Consider the following 18,881-nt stretch of genomic DNA (forward strand, 5'->3'; position numbering starts at 1 on the left):
GAAGGGGTGCTTTTGGGTGTACTGCAGCTGAATTGTATATTATGTTTCAGCTTCGGGTTACAAAAACAATCATGTTATGAAGTACAGTCAGCAGCAGGATGCAAAGTCTACCTCCTGGAAGGCTTCTGAATTTTTGTCGAGCCCTATCCTAAAGATGTTATAATTAGAAACAATGCTTTCCATTTTTACCGTGCTGAGAAATTGCTTGTCATCAGCTTAATTAGCTGCCAAAACTTCAATATTTTAAATCAGAAAAAGAGAAATACAGACAAACCCAACTTTCCAGTTATATTGTACCAGTAGGTAAAGGAATACTGGACTTGGATGGTTTTTTTCCGTTTCCTTAGAATGTCATGATTTTGGTTTTTTTTTGCCATTGATTCAATGCATCAAACAATACTGATCATTGTTGCTATTTTTTTGTTGTTGTTATAAAATCAGAATATGAATCCCCCACTTCCGCCACCACCTCTCTTGTCTGCTGCAATCATTGCATCGGCTGCTTCTGGACCTCAGTCTACAGGTGTAATGCAAAGGTCTACATCAGGATCAACTGACCAAATGGCACATTTACGACCACAAACTCGTCCAAGTGTGTAAGTAAAATAGAAACTTTTTGCCAGTTAGAAAAATGGAACGAGATCGATAACTTCACCTGTATGTGTGTCACACCAGCTGGCTGCATTCTGCTAGAATTGCCAGAAAGCCAAGCATACAACTCAGAACAAAAGCATGCATAAAGGTGATAGCCCCAAACAGCCTTCATACTGAGCATTGTTTATGTCTTAGGTAAATATAATCATCTGTTGCTGTGTATAGAAAGAGCTCACTTCAAAAATATAAAGTATATATCCTGCAGAAGATGAATGAATCCTTGTGTTAGCACTCAATACTGTATAACTCACAAGTGTCAAATACTGGAGTAAATTTATTCAATGTTTTCCATTACGTATGGTATGAAAAGGCTATTCTCATATGGAATAACTTGTGCCAAAACACCAAAAGCGCTGTATTTCATTTATATTGTTATATTAGCATGTTATTGTTATATTAGCATGTTACTGTCAGATTACTTGTGTCAGTTGCAATTGAAATTTGACTGAAGATTCTACAGTACACTTAATTATTGGGTGGCAATTCGGAATGAAGGCAGAAAGCTGCTAGTTAGCACTCCATCTTCACACTTGTAATACAAGCAAATGTGTGTCATCCTTCTGGGTGAAAATATTTTGTGTATTAACGTGTGCTGCTGACAACATCTTCTTGAAAACTTCTTTGTGTGCAGCTTAAGGAATAGGAACTGTAAAAGAAAATATAAAATTCAGGAGATGCTGAACCATCTAATAGGACACATTTCATAGAATCATAGAATCAGCTGGGTTTGAAGGGACCTCCGAAATCATCAAGTCCAACCCTTGATCCACTACTGCTCCGGTTACTAGACCATGGCAGTAAGTGCCACATCCAGTCTCATCTTAAAAACCTCCAGGGACAGAGAATCCACTACTTCCCTGGGCAGCCCATTCCATTTGAATAATGAAAGGACTGCTTTTGCTCCATGTCTTTCTTTTTATCGTCCCACCAGGTTTCCTCCCACTCCAGAAGAGCGCCCTTCTTGTATAGCAGGTGCATCTGGATTTGGGCTGTTTGTTTGGTGTCAAGCATTTTAACACTGCTTTTTATGGATTATTGTGCCTAGTGCAGTTAATCAAGTTCCCAACTCATTTACCTCCATCCTCCGTCTTTAAAGGGTTGCTCTATATGAGGATACTAATGAAATTTGGAATGATTTAACTAAAGGGGAAGTTAATGAACATCAATTAAAGCAAATGAATTTCTTTTCCATGGAGCTTCAGTGTGTGGCTTTGTAGATCACCCCTGAATCATGTACCAGTGAAGCTTTCTTCTGTCAGTGTACTGTGTGTTGCCTTTAAAGCGTATTTTTGACTTGCTTTGCTAGGTACCTGTATTGCCTTTAAAGGATTTTTGCAGATTCTGCAAAGTTTCTTGGGTGGACAGCAGGAAACAAAAACCTAATGCAAAAAGGAGAAGCATGCAATTAATGCTATTGTTACTGTGCACAAGAGACAATTTTGATGAAAGAATGTTTCGTAAAGGGGAATGGGAAAGAACAGCATTGCAAGTAACTGTGGATCCTTTTTCAAAAAAGGGAATAGTCCACTCATCTGCTTAATGGTCTCCCTCGTGTGAAAAGTATATTTTGAGAAAATGGGATTTATGAGAATGCTGTTTTCCATAGGTTTGGGTCAATAATTATGTAAACAACATTCAAACATTTTTCTTATGTTCCAACTGCGGCAGAAAATAGAACACTGTAGAGATTATAACAGTATCACTTTCTAATGTGATAATAGGAAACTGTGCCATCTTATCAAAGATTTCCCTAGGAATGTTCCAAGGTGCAACTGCAGGAGCTTCAGCGCTTTTTAAACTTTTTTTCCTAAAAATGCTTTTTAAAAAAGAAAAAATGCAAAATATTTCTGAACTCTCACTGCGATTTCAAATGCACTGTATTATGCATTAGTGTTGCTTGGAAAATAAAAAAGGAAATAAACTTTACAAGTGAGTAACTGCTAACTACCTTACCCATAGACTTCAATTTCCAGTAACATCTCTTTCTTTTGCACTGCAGTTTGCACAGGGAAACTCCAGTTTTGCAGTTTGTAAAGTAGCTGTGATACTGATCTTTCACTCCCAACCAACAAAACTTCTCCATTCTCCCCAACCCTCCAAAAAAAAAAGAAGTTGGTGTGTCACAAAATGTGAGAGGTACTAGAAGCAGGTGTAGGGAGAGAGAAGTGGTATATGTAGTGGATAAATACCTACTTAATTAAGATCACTAACTTAATTAAGAAGATGGACAGTCCTATTACTAGTATTTTGCATTCCCTTAAAGTGCAGTCAAGAGGGTATTCTTAATTGTCATTTTTTCCTCTACTATTACCATAACATGTTTTAATATTGTAATGGTATGATGGATCAGCTAACCCATAACCCTTTTTGCCATGCCTTCTCATCTCTGACTGAACTCTCTGTGCCAGGAAACACAAGTGATGTTTTCAGTTGTTTTAGCTTTATTGATTGCATCTTTTTTCCTGTCTTTTAGCTATATTGCTATATACCCTTACACTCCTCGAAAAGAAGATGAACTGGAACTGCGGAAGGGAGAAATGTTCCTAGTGTTTGAACGCTGCCAAGATGGCTGGTTCAAGGGAACTTCCATGCATACAAGCAAGATTGGTGTTTTTCCTGGAAATTATGTGGCTCCAGTTACAAGGTATATAGTATTATACAAGTGTATAAATAGTTTATCTAGTTTCAAGTCCAAATTTATTCTGTTCTTGTATTTAATGCTAAAATTGGATAATTGAAGGCCTGCGGGCTTTTATAACTAGCTAATTTTTTCAGTTGTGTTTTGGTGGTTTGCTTTTAATTTTGGCAGGACGGTGACAAGTGCGTCACAAACGAAAGCTCCCATGTCTACTGCTGGCCAAACAGGACGAGTGGTAACTATGGTCAGCCCTTCTACTGCTAGTGGAACATCCCAGAAGCTCCAGGGGAACGGTGTGCCAGTGAACTCCAGCACAGTACCCACAGCGGTGGTTTCTGCAGCACATATCCAAACTAGTCCACAAACCAAGGTCCTTATGCACGTCACAGGACAAATGACAGTCAACCAGGCTCGCAATGCAGTTAGAACAGGTAAAACAAACAAACAAACAAACAGAAAAACTTGTATAGCAGACAAACTGTAGGGTCTGTCTGGGCAAGTGGCTAGAGTGAGGATATATGTAAATATGTGTTGGGGTTTTTTTTAATGTCGTGGTTTACAGTTGAAATGACAATATATCCCTCTGAGTTGTTGAATCTCTTATTATTCTCCTCTAAGCAATTGTGTGTATGTACATACTCCCACTGTTGGGAATTTATATGCAAGTACTTTAGGTGGAATTTTTTTTGTTCCAGCAGTATCTGGGACATTCTCTGAGCTTCCCCACTCATATACAATTCATATAGTAGTAAAAGTGAAAAGAATATCTGAGTCATAGCTTATTTTTTGTGTGTTAACTGCATAACAGCTACAGATTGCTCTAATTTAGCATTCACTTTTAAATTATCTTTTAACATCTTTGAATACCTGTAGTGTTCATTCCTTTTTCTTTTTCAGGTCTCTGTCTCAGAGTTGGTCCTTAGGCTTTCCAGTTTGTTCTCTAACCTTGACTGCAACTTCTTTCAGCTTTGATTCTGAAACACCAAGGCTATACTGCCTTCAAGATCCATATAATCTATGTAGCAAAATTCTGTATTTCTGAAAGGTATAAATCTGCATTTACTGCCTAGGGCAGGCCACATCATAGTGAAACATGCCCTTTTGTTATCTAAATGCAGATTCAAAAAGATTGACAGTGGTGTTTTCAAGAAGTTTTGTTTACCAAATCCATGCACTCCTCTGTGGATTTGCCAGGCTAAGAAAATTCTTCACAACTGGAGCCTAATCTGTTCCAGTTCCTCCAAGAGCCTTAAAGGAAAAGGAAAAAGAAAAACTCCATTTCAGACTATCCCAGTGTTTCCTCTTTCAGCCTTGAATTTAGGGAATGAGATCTCTTGGCTGCGAGTCATGGCAGAAAGTTTTTTAAATCACAAGATTCTTATTGGCAGAGCAGAAGTGAAAGCAAAAGATGCTAATGGTATGATCTGTTATCCCCTTAAGAATGGTTATTTCTTATGGTCTAAAGTTCCATGAATTAGCCCACTCCCTCTTCAGAGTCATGCATCTCCTAAAACACCCTGTGCATGTTCAGATGTCAGCACCAGGTTTGCTTTTCAAGATAGGATGTGTACATATGTCTTTAGGTATTTTATTTCCTTAATTGGTCCCATCTTTCTTCAGTCTGATCTTAGGCTGGAACAGATGTGCTAGTTCTCTGTAACAACTTTATTCGTTACCTTTAAATAAAAATAACCAGATGCTGTTGGCAGCTAGTAAGAGAAACTAAGCAAAGCATCTGTACTTTCCTGCCTCTCAGGCACAGGTGGTTTCTACTCTAAATGTTTCTTTTGAGCTGTCTAGAAGCTTGCACGTGACAGCACCAAGGAGAAAGCTCCTGTGGGCTCCAGAGGTCTTTCTGTCCCTGCATCTCTGCACCACTGTCAAGACAAATAAGCTTTTACCCTTCCATTTAGCTGACAAATGTGACAACATACTTCCCACTAAGTTTTCAAGTCCAAAATGGAAAATTCAGAGGTGCTGCACTCTCTATGCAGAGAACTTAAGATTGGATTCTGTAAGAGTGTACTGTTCAGTCACAAGTACAGATCTGTCCCTTATAGGGACCTGAGAACTGAAGCAATAATGGCTGCTTTATGTTCAAATGTTACAGAGCACTTTGTAGTCAGCATCTGAAACATGATCATATTGAGCTTTCTATAGCTGAGTGTTACTCTCTTGGTGAGGCTTCACAAATCAATGCTGCATTTTGCGGGGCTGGTCTCCGGTTTCAGTTTAGCTCAGGGCTTTGAGGACCCTTCTTCAAATGATCTTAGTGAGATATTGCTTGACATCATCTTTGCTGACGGAGTATGCATCCTTTGATTAAAAGGAACTATGAAGAAAACATACATTCTGCCTATTTCATTAAAGGCTAAACTTTATGAAAATAGGGTAAGCTATAGCATTTTTCCTATCAATTCTATCAGGGATAAGAAAACAAAACCAGAAAGCTATTCCATGCTTGTAGTACATAAATTGCATATGAGTGTAGATGTATCTTGAAGAATAGCAGCTACTTGTAAGAAAACTGATGTCTCATGAACAAAAGACAGCATTAATAATTGTATTTTTACCAAAATAATCTTGCTGCACTCTCTGTATCTTTTGAAATGTTCGTGCTACTCAGAGTTAGCAAGGGTCTGCTACAGGGGAAGAGGTTATCTATCAAAAAATTAGACACAGTATTTAATAATGCACCTTTTTTTTTTTTTTTAAGAAAGAACTTGTGCTTCTTATCGTAGAGATTGTAATTGGGTATAATACTGTAAAATTGTTATGTCAAATTTGGGAACTTTGTCAGTCTACTCTAATACACTGTTGCTGCAATCTAACCAGCTTACCAAGGGAATTTGTAGAAAGCAGAATAAAGTGAGCAAGCGCTGTAGGTTTGATTCTAGGATATCACTTATAACAAGTCTGAAACTCTAATTAGTATCTGAAAATCAAAATGAATTGATACATTTGAGATGTACATGTACCAAGCTAGAGGTATGACCCCTCCTTTGACAGAACCTTTCAAAAGTATTTGAAGGAGAGAAGCTGTGCAGCACTGTGGTGCTGCATTTTGCCTCATCTTGTTCAATTAAAATGTCTGCACTTCATACCACCCAGTGGTGCAGAGATGTCCAAGCTGTTGAAATGATCCAAAAGTGTGTATGATTGACCATATGACTATAATAGCAATGTTACTTTTTGGGAAGGATTAATTAGCTCATGCAGAACTCTGTGCTTTGCAGCTCAGCTGCAACCCGGGTTAGTATACTCAGCCTTGTGCTGTTCTCCAGCTTCCAGTGTAGATGTTTCTTTTATTTCACAGGGGTATGAGTAAATCCACTTCTATATTTAAACATCCCAAGAGACAATAGCTTATGTTTTCAGAGAAACCACTTGTAGCAGTAGTTGCCACTGTACTTATTGTTTGAAAGACCTACTAAATCTGTTGAGGATTTTGTGAATAGTTTAGGGAAACAATCCAATTATATTTTTAGCAGCTTCTATAAGGAGTGTTTCTTCCTACTTTTGTTATGTGCCCGGACACTACATATTGTATTAAAAGGAGCAAACCAGTTCCAGACAATATTTAGCTAGCTCTTAGGTACTAAAATGTGATCTTCACTTTTCATCTCTGTATGTGAAGCATTTCACTTAGCAGCTTGGATATCTCCACAACAGTTGCAGTGCTGTTATTCTTCTGTTGCATAGTGGTGCAAGTAGGGTAGCATATACTACTACTTTATTCAGGTAAGATAAATTTGATGCTGTGTATCATGTCACTATATAATGGGAATGAAAGTTAAGAAGGTAGGAAGGAAACTTCTTGTGACTGATTAGCTATAACACAGTGACTGTACCTCACTTTGTGTGTCTTGTGAAAAATGAACTATCTCAGGTTTTATTCTTTTGTTCCAGTTGCCTCACATAGTCAAGAAAGACCTACAGCAGCAGTCACACCCATACAAGCACAAAGTCCAACATGCCTTATTCCTGCAGCTGTGATCATTCCCCACCACTCTGTTGCCTCCCAGCAGCTCCCGCCCCAGCTTTCAAATAGTGCTGCTTATGTCACAGCTGTGAATGTGAACCGCTCAACCATCCCACTGGCATGTGCAGCAGCTTCTTTGAATTCTCCTAACGTTGCTGCTTCATCTTTGGAGGGAGATATTAGCGGAAAAACTGTAAACACACACCCTGGAGCTCCTGCATCTCCAGAGAGTGCTTTAGCAGCTGGTGGAAATGCTGCTGTCAGTAAAGCAGACAAGGATGGCAAGGTGAGTAGAGAATAAAATCATTCCCTTGAATTCTCCTGTTTTCATCATACAATCTTTTAAGAGATTAAAAAACACAACAACAAAAAACCCCATGAATGTAGGAACATAAAAATTTCAGTCTAATAAAATAAAATGAAAATCAGTATTCTTTTAGGTTGCCTTCCTTATTAAGCGGACACATTGAGAGGTTATGAAAAACGTTACCAACAATGTTTGTTGGACAAAGAAAGAATGCACATAGTTGTTTTTTCTAAATGTAGATCATTACAGTCTGTAGTGATTCTGCTTTCTTTTCTTCTCTTTGAAGTATTTTCCTCTACGTCTAAGCTCTACTCACTGTTCGCCAAGTCATGTGATTATATTATATTGTAGTCCAAAAAATTCCTCCAACTTTATAATTGATTTTCTTTTACAGTTGTGGTGTAGTTAGAAATTTTTTTTCCTTGGGACAACTGTCTTTGCATCTCAAATGTTTTAGAATTTACCTCGCTACTCTTCAGCCACATGCTGATGTGGCTGCTTAATGTGGTTTATGAAGATTTTAATCTTAGGCTGTACAATAATGTCAGCCACTTTTTAGTTATTTTTGTTTATTATTGTTGAATGGATGTACCTAAAACTTTGTTTTAAAATTATTTTAGTCATAGACATTGAAATCAGACTGAGGTGCCCTTAAGGAGGGATTTTAGAAAACTTATTTATAGTTTAAGGTGAATGATGCTAATATATTTGGACTGTTTTGATTTCTTTTTCTTTCCCATTTGCTAGACAGCAGATCTTTGCTGAAATACGTTTAAGTTATTGAAGAATTGGAAAAAGTACTGAGGATTTTTTAATTCACCAATTCCACTACATCCCAGACTTTAAAAAAAAATCTCACATTGCTCATGCTTTTCTCTGTCTGTGGTTAAATAGTTTATTTTTGTCTCCAAGGCTCACAATCTGGCACCTCTTGTAAACACTAAATTCACTCAGTCAAAGGGTTGGTAAGAAGATCGCTGCCCACACCCCTTTAAAAAAATACAAGAAACACAAAAAGCTACTTAAATAATTCTCTTCAGGGTAGGTAATAGTCTTCAGGGATTCTTGTCTGGACAAGCAAAAAGAATGTTTACAATCCTCCCCTCTAGCACAGCAGCAAAACACAATACATTCTCCTTGGGGCAAACTTCTGTTAAGTCATGAAGATCTTCCCTTGCTGAGGGAGGATAAATAAAAGAAACTTATCTAAACAGCAGCTTCCAGAGCGGACTTTTCTCCCTGCAAGGTTAGAAATTACTCTTTATGTCTTCCTTGAAATGCCCCTGTTAATGAAATGTTTTACTTTTTAAATTCCTGTTGTGGAAATCTAACTCATCACACCTTTTTCTAGACAACCATTTGGGACAGAGTAGTTGGATTTTAAGTTAAGGTTTAACCTAACTAAGTGAAAGGACTTAACCAGTTTATGGTCTTAATTACTTATTGTTTTTCTCTTTATAATGTTAATAATTTGCTTTTTCTTTTATAATTTTCATCATTATCTTTTTAATTTTTACAATCTCAAGTATCTCGTCATTTACTGAGTCCTCTCTGAGCACGATGTCATCTTTCAGAAGGAAGTGTTCAACTCTTTTTACAGGAGACTTTTGTTCTAAAATGAGGCACTGCTTTTGGTTTACAGAAAGAAAAAAAAGGTTTGCTGAAACTACTTTCTGGAGCATCCACTAAACGCAAGCCTCGATTGTCACCTCCAGCATCACCAACGCTGGAGGCTGAGCAAGCAGCCGCAGAGTTAGCCCTGCAAGGTGCAGTGGGGCCAGAGCTCCCATCAGCAGGCACTCACAGCAAACCTGGACCGTGTCCCACCGACAGCGAGGCCTCTGGGCTGGCACAGGAATCATTGCATCGGAAAACAAGTTCCCTGGATTCCTCTATTCCAATAGCACCACCACCTCGGCAGCCTTGCTCATCGCTCGGTCCGGTCCTGAATGAATCCAGGCCTCTTGTCTGTGAAAGGTAAGTTATCCTATGCAGCTAGACTTGGGAAAACCAAGGAAAAAATCCATTCTCAGACACTTGTAGTGTATATCAGAACTGCTTCAAAATGCTGGGATTTTATAGCAAGATGAAAGTTATTTTTTAACAATACTTTATTTACTTATCAACCAATACTCATGTTTATATTCGTTTACTTTCCATATTACTTGAAAGTTTTTTGAATGAATAGACACTTAAATATGATGATCACAGGTTTGGTATGAAGAGTGAAGTAGATAAAATAGGCATCCTATTTTGCAAAACAGAAGCACATTATATTCTTGCATTTATGAATATCAGGTTAGTCCTTTAAGATTATTAGCAGTGCATAACTGTCAGCCTAAATATGTGATGAATGAGACCTTTATCTATGTGTAGGCTTCTTAATATGTGATTTCTTGAGCCGTTGCAAAGATACTTTTACTGCCCAAATGCCCCATGACTGTGCACTCCATACAGCAAGCTCTAGGGCAGACTCTATGTTCTGGCAAGTGAGTCTGAAAAACATATAGTTGTCTTGACTCTCAAACTGACAGGCAGTTGCTTAAAAGTTGTGTCACTTTTGTGTCCATCTATTGTTTTCCAATTTCCAAGTCCTCAGTAGGTTGCACAGACTGTGAAGGAAGTGGCAGTTTTCTAACTACTGTCTCTTTTATTATTCCTGGTAGCAGACAAGCAGTATGAAGAGTGTCATAGGATTTTTTTTGCAGTAGATACAAGATTTTGTGTAGAGGGAAAAAATAGTAGAGTTGTAATGTTAACAGCCCTAGAACTGAACTGATTCAAGCTGACTATTGTAAACTTTGTTTTGATACTATTAACTCACGTGTGTGAGCATGCTGTTGTACTTCCAGAGGCCCACTGATCTTAAGCTATACCCATACATTAAGATCCAGACAATATGTAACTTTCTATGTGTCTTTTAGTTCACTTCTGTCATACCTTTAATATTTTCTAAAAGATTATTACTGTTTCTGTGCAATTTCCTTGCAGGAAATTTCTATTTCTTACTGAATTTCTGAAGTAGATTTACACTTAGAAATGGGAAATAAAACCTGAAAGACTTTTCTCTAAGAATAACATTACTTATTTTCACATTATTGTAAGTCTGTTTAGCACAGTAATATGTTTTTATGCTTTGAATGTGAAAATAATACCAAATTCATTCTGGCATGACCAGTGCATATTAGTGTAAAGCTAATTCTATCCTCACAAAAAATGGGTTTTTTATTTCCATGGTGGAAAATTTTTTTCTCAGAACTACTTAAAGAAAATGATGCTGTGTATTTTTATTGATCTAGTAATAACATATACTCAAACATTCCCTTAATGTTAAATGTTAAAAAATATTTTTTAAGTGATAATTGCTACTGGAGAACTGCTAATACGAGATCATTCTCATTGGTGGTTATGCAGAATTGTTACATTTTTGTCAGTTTATTTAAATAGAATTTCATCTGGGTTCCCTTTGTCCTTTTCAGGACAGGGTTAATGTTTTTTCTGAGCTGATGTGCACATTTCCTTTGGCTGAATTGCTTAAAATGTCTTGGTTAATAATACTTAAAATTTGCATGGTACCCAATATCTTCAACGTAATTTATAACCATTGATTACTCTTCAGCATTTTGGAAGACGAGGTGGGTTAGAACCATACTTATGATGCAACAGCATCTTCAGTGAAAATTTTGAGTTGAGGAGGAAAATATTCTTGAGGATAAACTCAATAAAAAGCTCTTGTTAGGATTATTCTGTTCTTAAATCTCACAGTTCCAATCTCAGATTACAATCTGACTGGAAAAAGAAACAGTACTTTTTCTATTCTGACTCTGGCTTTGCAGTGTAATATTAGTGTTCGAGTTTTATTTTGAAAGGTCTAGAGGATTTAGGAGTCAGATTCTGCTGATTATTCTGCATGAATTAGGAGCAAAAGAGGCTGGCTCAACTCTGGAAAGCACTTGAAAATGTTTCTGGTTTGGATACAGAATTTTCCTCGAAGTCCTTTCTTCCTTTAAAATTCTATATCAAATTTTTATGTTAATCCCACTGTTTCTCCATTCACTAGAACTGCAGGTTGTCCAAGGGTATGTCTTTCCTGTATGTTCTGCAGAAAATTAGAAGTAAAGCTTGTGAACTTTTTTCCAATCCTACTGAATAAGTGGATGGACATTTGATTTGTTTGATAGTAAACAAGATCTTAGTGACATGTGTTTGCAGATGGATACTTAACACCATTGGGCATTTCACTAAAGGAAGGGAAGATTGTGACATTCTCTTAAATCTTATTATTACAGGTCTTCTCTGTTGTTCCCATTCCTATATTCACTCTTCTCCTGTGAACTGTGCTGGTTGCTTGCTGTGATCCATGGTCTTTCATATGTTCCTTATACACAAGAAGCAGAGATGTTTAACAGAAATTTCTGCCAAACCTTGATTAGAGTTTGGAGAATTCCTGTCACCTTGAGACTCTGCAGTGGAGTTCAGTCATTTCTTCTGATTCTCCAGACAAGACACAAGTTGTCTTGGGGTGTTGTGATTTCTTGTATTGATGTGGCACTGACAAGGCCAAGGATCACTGTCCTTTCTTTAAAAAGATAGACTCAACTCCCTGCAGTTCCCAGAGTGAGACATGCTCTGCTATGAATATACAGGAATTTCTTTATCTGAATTTAGTTTTTTCCATTACAAGAGTTACAGGAAAGTGGCAAGCTCTTTTCATGAGCTTTCTCTTTTAGAGGTAAACGTTGCTTAAATAGCCTTAAATTTTACATTAAATACACAGCACTGTAATAATAAACTACCCAGCACCCCGCAGTGGTGTTAAAGACCTGAAGTTGAACCTAAATACACATCACTGCATATCCTAAACTATAAAATGAATTCTTCATACAGTTAGAGTGGAGGACAGCAGTAATTTTGTTCTGTGATTAAAGTGACCCCAAGTCATTTTATCCACCACAAAATGACTGGTGTAACATCTGCTCCCAGTGAGCAAGCCAGTGGCTTTAGAGGGCAGCAAGTCTTACCACATCTGGCAACATTTAATGCTGTTAATTAAACGCTGAGAATCAGTCTGCTCTGTGTTGGTTATCTGTAGGAGTCAAGGCACCCACTCAGCAGACAGAAGAGATGCTCAACAGCAGGGCACAGACGAGCTGAAAAGTAAAAATTCAAAGTGCAAGAAAAAGTATGAGTTTAACTTGTGTAATGATAGTAATTCCAACATTCTGTGTTTTCCTTAGCTAAAATTTTCTGCATGTGAAAAGTATTTTTATCCACTTGGTGATCAGGCAACCCACAGATAATTGTCCAAAAATCAACTACAACTATCTGGGAAGAAAAGCAGTATTTTGTGTCCAGTGAAACAGAAGCAATGAAGAAAGAGAGAAACACATGAAAGATACAATCTTTTTCATGTTACTGAAAAATGTGAGAAATGCTAATATTAAAAATAAAAAGTAGAATGGAGAAATGTGAAGACAGATCACCATCCTCCTCAAAATAAAAAATAAATTCACAAATACGAAGCAAAGGCACTGTGGGATATGGCCAGACACATTAAGAATATTAGCAAAGAACTGATGGCAAATACAATGGTTAATTCTGGAAAGCTAAAGTACTTTCATTTTTATAATATTAACTAGCTGATTAAAAATAACTGGAATAATATTTTGAAAATTAATGAAAAATAATATAAGGCAGTTAAAGAAAAAAAAGAAAGAAGAAAACTCATAGTTGTACAGCTTAGGTGTATGTAAAATATTAAGATTAGATGACCACAAAAGATCTGCAAATTTGACCTTCAGACATTGAAAACATTTGGAAATACTGAATAAGGAGACAAATAAGGAAGATTCAAACATGTGGGAATGAACACGTTTTTTCCAAAACATAGGTCATGCTAAGTAAATATGATTATTTTTCTCCAGGGAACTTGCAATGAACTTTTGAGCTGAAGCATAAGCTCTTTACTCTGCATGAAATTAGTAGTTTTGGCAGTATGTTGTTGATGATGAAATAAATAATGGAAAAATAGTTTTTGTTCCATAGCTGATTCAGGGTGATCTAGATAGACAGCTGTGTGAATGTGTGAGGGGTCTTTCGGCAAATAGAGTTTGTAAAATGTGGCATAAAATTTGAAGAGGAGCATGTGATTTACAGGTGTAAAACCAGATTGGTTTCTTCTCATGACACATTGAAAAATATAGTAAAATAGCATTTTAAAACCAAGGGTATTGTGGTCTGTTTTAGACATTAGATTACAAGACTGATATCAAAATAGTCGGGAAGCTAAAATTTGATGAGAAGTACCAAAGTACTGCAGTGTTGAGGTTGCTCAACGCGGTATGGAAAGCTCAGGACAACAGTATTTCTGCGCTAGCTGATGATCCTCTGGGGAGGGCAAAGAGAAGGCGGGTTTTTGCAAAGCTGTTTGTTTTAACACTCAGCAAGCAGCAGCAGAACAGACTAGTCTATCAATTCAGGGGAGCACAGAGGTTACTGACAGAATTAGAAAATAAAACCAAGCATGTTTCAAGTCAAATGTTTACAGGGCAGCATTTGACAGAGTGCAGTGTAAGGGAGGCAGGTATTCTTTCTTTAAACTCATTTTTTAAACAGGCTCTCTTTTGGATAAAATTAGTGCTGTGTAATGTGCTGGTTAATTTTCAGCCTGGAAGCAACCTACTTATTAACAACAGTAGAAGTTTTTCACAACTTTACCGCAGTTCTTTATCCTTCTCTATCTTGTCCTTGTCCTGCCTGAGTAAAGACTATTGTTTTAACTCAAGTAGTTTACAATCTCAATAAAACTTACAGTCTATTAAAAATATTTGGTTCTTATTTCCTGAGTCAGCATTAAAACCCAAGTTGCCCACAGCAGAAGTTAGTGCAGGCCTAGGTTGGATGTGGAGCGTTCTGAAGCTGCACACTAATAAATCTTGTAATTGGCTTGGTAGCTTTTATGAAGTATGAATCTAATAATTCCAGTCCTCTGAAATCTGGGGATTGCCATGACTGAAACAGTCCTAGTTTATAAGTCACTAGTAAATAACATTTGACAACTGATTAGGTCCAAATATGATTTGCTATACGTAGATTTCCCAAGAAACTTTAATTATTTATAAAGTGTTGCTACTCTTTTCTGAATACTTTTAACTATCTGGACAGACTTCATTTTTGTTTTATGTGTTTTTAAGCAAAATGTACTACAATACAGTATCTTTCTCTGTTTCAATATTATTATGGGTATAATGAGCTGAAATTGGTATTCCATCCTTTACTAGACTATATCTTGTTCTTTTGTCTTTTCATCAGATTGTTAATTTATTTTAGTCTATTAAGATAATAAATTATTTCAAGCTTATTAAGATAATAGTTATTGTAATCTATGAAGTAATCTTCATGAGTGCAAAATGTTCTGATTTTAATGGAAAATTCTATTTTTGCCAGCAGATTTCCTAGCACTGCCTTTAACGCTCTTAACTTCAGAAGCTTTTAAATTTTACAGTCAGCCATTGATTCTATTTGATTTCATCATGCAGACATTATTGGTTGTATAGCTAAGAACTGAGTTATAATATCTGTCATAAAACTTGATCAAGAAGCTGACATGATTGTCTGCAGAGCTGCAACACCTAAATTTTAGGTTGATGTGAACTGAAACCACGGTAGAAGAGATTGAGTGGTGTTATGCATGTTTAAAAATAGAGAGAGAAGAGTGTAGCCTCTTTTTAATGCACTCATATTTGAAAAGTGATTTTACTGTGACAAATTCAGAAAATACACTTTTCTTTGTGTCAGGTGCTTAAAAAAATTGTTGAATTGAACACTTTTAAAAATGTTTATTTTTAATATAGTAGTATACAAATTGTGAAGCTGTGTCCAAATAAGATGGCATGTTCTATCCTGAAAAGTTTTTAAGAAAAATGAAAATAATTTAAAACAGCAATGCAAATTAATAGGTTTTGTTCCTTCTTTTAGTTCTGTGCCTTTCCTGAAGAACCATTCCTGGGAAAATATCATATTAAACATACAGTTGTAAAATTATGCTTAGTTACTGCGGTGAAAGCTTTGATTATTGTTGATTCATGCTGACTGGAAGAGTCTGCAAATTTATATTGAAAAAAATAATTACAGTTTTCTCCTGTTATTTAACCATTGTCTGGATTTTTATGGGGATCTCGGCGAGAAAAAATTGATAGGAGATGTATGCATTTTGACTTAAATTTGTTATGTTGCTATTGTTATTATCTGTTCAAGACATAGTTATTATGTACTCTGGAAACAGTTCTAGGCAGTTTTCTGTTTTCATGAGCTTTAACAGGCTTTTAAAAGCATTGGTTAAAAAAAAAAAAGGTGAAAAAAAAAGAACTTAAATAGTGTTTTTTTCTAATTACACAGGTACAGGGTTGTGGTATCCTATCCTCCTCAGAGTGAAGCAGAACTTGAACTTAAGGAAGGTGACATTGTTTTTGTACACAAAAAGCGTGAGGATGGCTGGTTCAAAGGCACTCTGCAACGAAATGGAAAGACTGGCCTTTTCCCTGGCAGCTTTGTAGAGAACATTTGAGAAGATTCATTCCAAGAGCTTCAAATCATACTGTACTGTAAAATAGCACAAATATTTTGCCAGAAAAAGCACAGTCATGAAATATTTTCAAATGACTGTAATGTAAACAAAAATCTACATATTTTTACAGTGTCTATAGCACAATTACACCAGCGAAAAAAGAAGATGAAGGCATCTGCTGGTTTTATCACTTTGAATTCTTAAGTGTGATGTGTGCCTTGTACTGTCTGATTTATTATATAGAGGAATTTTTTTCCCCCAAGTATGTTACATAAATGAACAATTGTTTACAAGGCTGTAACTAATTTATTCTTAGGTTTTTTTTTAAACTTGAATTTTGTGTAATAGCTAAAATTCTTGTGACTATGATTTTAACAAATTATTAATTTATGAAAGAATAACTAAGGGGAAGCTGGATTCTCTCCTTATGAGCAAGCAATTATATCTGATAAAGAGCCTCCCGTTTATCCTTTGGACATTTTTCCCCTGCTGTGTCTGACAGTGGAGTAAGTCTCTGTTGTATGAGTTAATGTTGAGTGGTGGTGATGTGGCGTCAAATAGAATTTGCCAAATGGGGAAAAAATGTGTATTTTCTTTTTTGGACAGAGAAAAAAAAAAGTCAGTGGTGTTCCTGAGTCTAGTTTTACTTCTTCATAAATCACCCTAGTAGAGTAATGTTTCCAGGAGGCAGAGATGTATGTGAACAACTGAATAAAACCATCTCAAGGTTAGGATCATCTCAAGGTTAGGAAGAAAGATATTTAGGAGTGCTAACAAGAAATTCTCTATACCTTCTCTTTATGTAATAACTTGGCGATTTGAACAAAGCTTAACTTTGTATATTTGGCCAGTTCTTTGGGCATTTAGCACTCAGGATCCAACAAAATTGGAAGGAATGTTAAAGCCCAACACTTAGAATGAATATAACTTGAAAACATCTGTTTGATAAGACTGAATATAAAAATAAAATTATAAGTTGTACTTAATGTCTAAAAAATGCCTAAGATGTGTAATTTGCTGTTTTCTTCTCAAACTGATCTGCATGGCCAAGAGATGTTTTAAAATGTCTGAGCAATAGTGGTGGTAAGTGATGCACTTGTGTTAAAGTAAAAGGCTGTATGAAACACTGTGAAAAAAATTTTACTAACTTCTTAACCATTGCTACTTCGGTATGTTCTGACTTTTTCTTTGTCTTGCATGTGTTACTCGATTCCTGCAGTAATGTAACTGTGCATGGTTGGCATTTTCCATTCCAGTTTCCTGTTGCTGTGTTATTTTGCTCTGAAAGTTTCCCAAAAGCCACTTGACCAAAACTAGTGAGCAACTTGCCTTCAACCAGAGAAGGTGTCCAGTGTTTGAATCATTAATAAAATATTGTAATATCCTTGCAGCTGATGGATATAAAGAATGCAGCCTGCAAGAAATACATTGTTTGTCTTTCAGGGTTTTGTTAGAGATTTGACACTGGTGAATACATGCGCTACTCAGCTGAACTTTTTTTTATTATTTTATTGTTTGATTATAGCAGTTTAATGGTGATTTCTTTTGATAAGACACTGAGCACCATCATCTCCATTTAAATCCATTTAAATCTGATGTAATTTGGCTGTTACTCAGCACTTTACAAAGGGAAGCCAGTAAGGTGATTCAGTGTCGCACAGTACACACAGAAACAGTGATGAAAAAGTACATAGTGATATGTTAAATCCTTATAATGTTTTTGAAGTTATACATTGATAAATATAAAATGTTAATATCAGGTAGTATCATGATGGTCTTAAAAGCAAGAAAAAATATATCTATAAATATAGTTGGACATGACAGCATTCCCAAATTAACCATCTCTCTGAAACACTGTATAATTCAGTTTTTGCATTTTTAAATATTTTTAAATAGTTTACTTGAATATTCATGTAATATATAAAGGTATTGTGAAATGAATTTTAGTTAGAAAGAAGCTGATATCAGCTTTTGTCAGCATAAATTGGCACTAGTGTGTCGTAATCTTATTTTGGAAAATTTAGTGCATTTTATATTAAAGACTACTAAAGGTTAATTTTTTTCTATCTCTATGCTCCATATTTTAAACTAAGTGACTAAGTTACCTCTATTAATAGAATTTCATGGTGTAAAGTCAGTTAAAAATCAGATTTTAATCCAATAGTTTTGTTAGATGGAATACATTTTAATTGATTTTTTTAACATTGAGTAAACATTTGTAAAAAGGGCTTATTACATAGCAGTGCAACAATGACAAAAATGCATTTTATCATGCCTTTTTTTGTGATCTTTTAGGGGTTATTTTTTGGTTTTGGCTTGGGATTAATTCAGTGTAGAAACAGACAAACCCTGTGCATTTGCTTTGTGTAATTCATAAACAAATTTTGTAAGGTATTTTATATCTATGTTTGAAGTCCAGTGAATGTTAAGTGTTTGATTTACTATGTTAAACTTCCAATCCTAATAAATATTTTCTTAGCAAACAGCTACATCAAATAGTGTATGCAAACATTAAACATAAATTACTTGTAAAGAATTTGACAATAAAATTGCCAGAACTTAATTTCAGAATTCCCAGGAGGGTATTTCTGCTCAAAGAGAAAAAGTCTTCAGATTCCATAAGAAGGTTGGAATGATGAATTGTAGAGAGAACTGAGAATCTGACTAATCTTTTCCCATCTCCATTTTTCTGCAAGTAACTTCAGAAGAGGTAGGTAAATCCATCTTAGTCTGT

The 18,881-nt window shown here is 35.9% G+C and overlaps 1 protein-coding gene across 2 annotated transcripts in view; it reads left to right on the top strand.

Annotated features, from left to right (window-relative positions):
* The window catches only part of SH3RF1 (SH3 domain containing ring finger 1), an 85,722-nt gene extending 67,090 nt beyond the window's left edge, over window positions 1–18,632 (top strand). For both annotated transcript variants that reach the window (XM_051790174.1, XM_051790175.1), the window contains exons 7-12: window positions 442–596; window positions 3,128–3,298; window positions 3,464–3,723; window positions 7,202–7,560; window positions 9,224–9,558; window positions 15,979–18,632. In XM_051790174.1, the coding sequence (XP_051646134.1) occupies window positions 442–596; window positions 3,128–3,298; window positions 3,464–3,723; window positions 7,202–7,560; window positions 9,224–9,558; window positions 15,979–16,147 (1,449 nt within the window). In that variant the 3' untranslated portion in view covers window positions 16,148–18,632. The remainder of the gene's footprint in view (window positions 1–441; window positions 597–3,127; window positions 3,299–3,463; window positions 3,724–7,201; window positions 7,561–9,223; window positions 9,559–15,978) is intronic.
* The last annotated feature ends 249 nt before the right edge of the window (window positions 18,633–18,881 follow it).

The sequence above is a fragment of the Manacus candei genome, unplaced genomic scaffold (assembly GCF_025592945.1).
Source record: "Manacus candei isolate 608988 ecotype Guabito, Panama unplaced genomic scaffold, ASM2559294v1 h1tg000028l, whole genome shotgun sequence".
NCBI classification, from domain to species: domain Eukaryota; kingdom Metazoa; phylum Chordata; class Aves; order Passeriformes; family Pipridae; genus Manacus; species Manacus candei.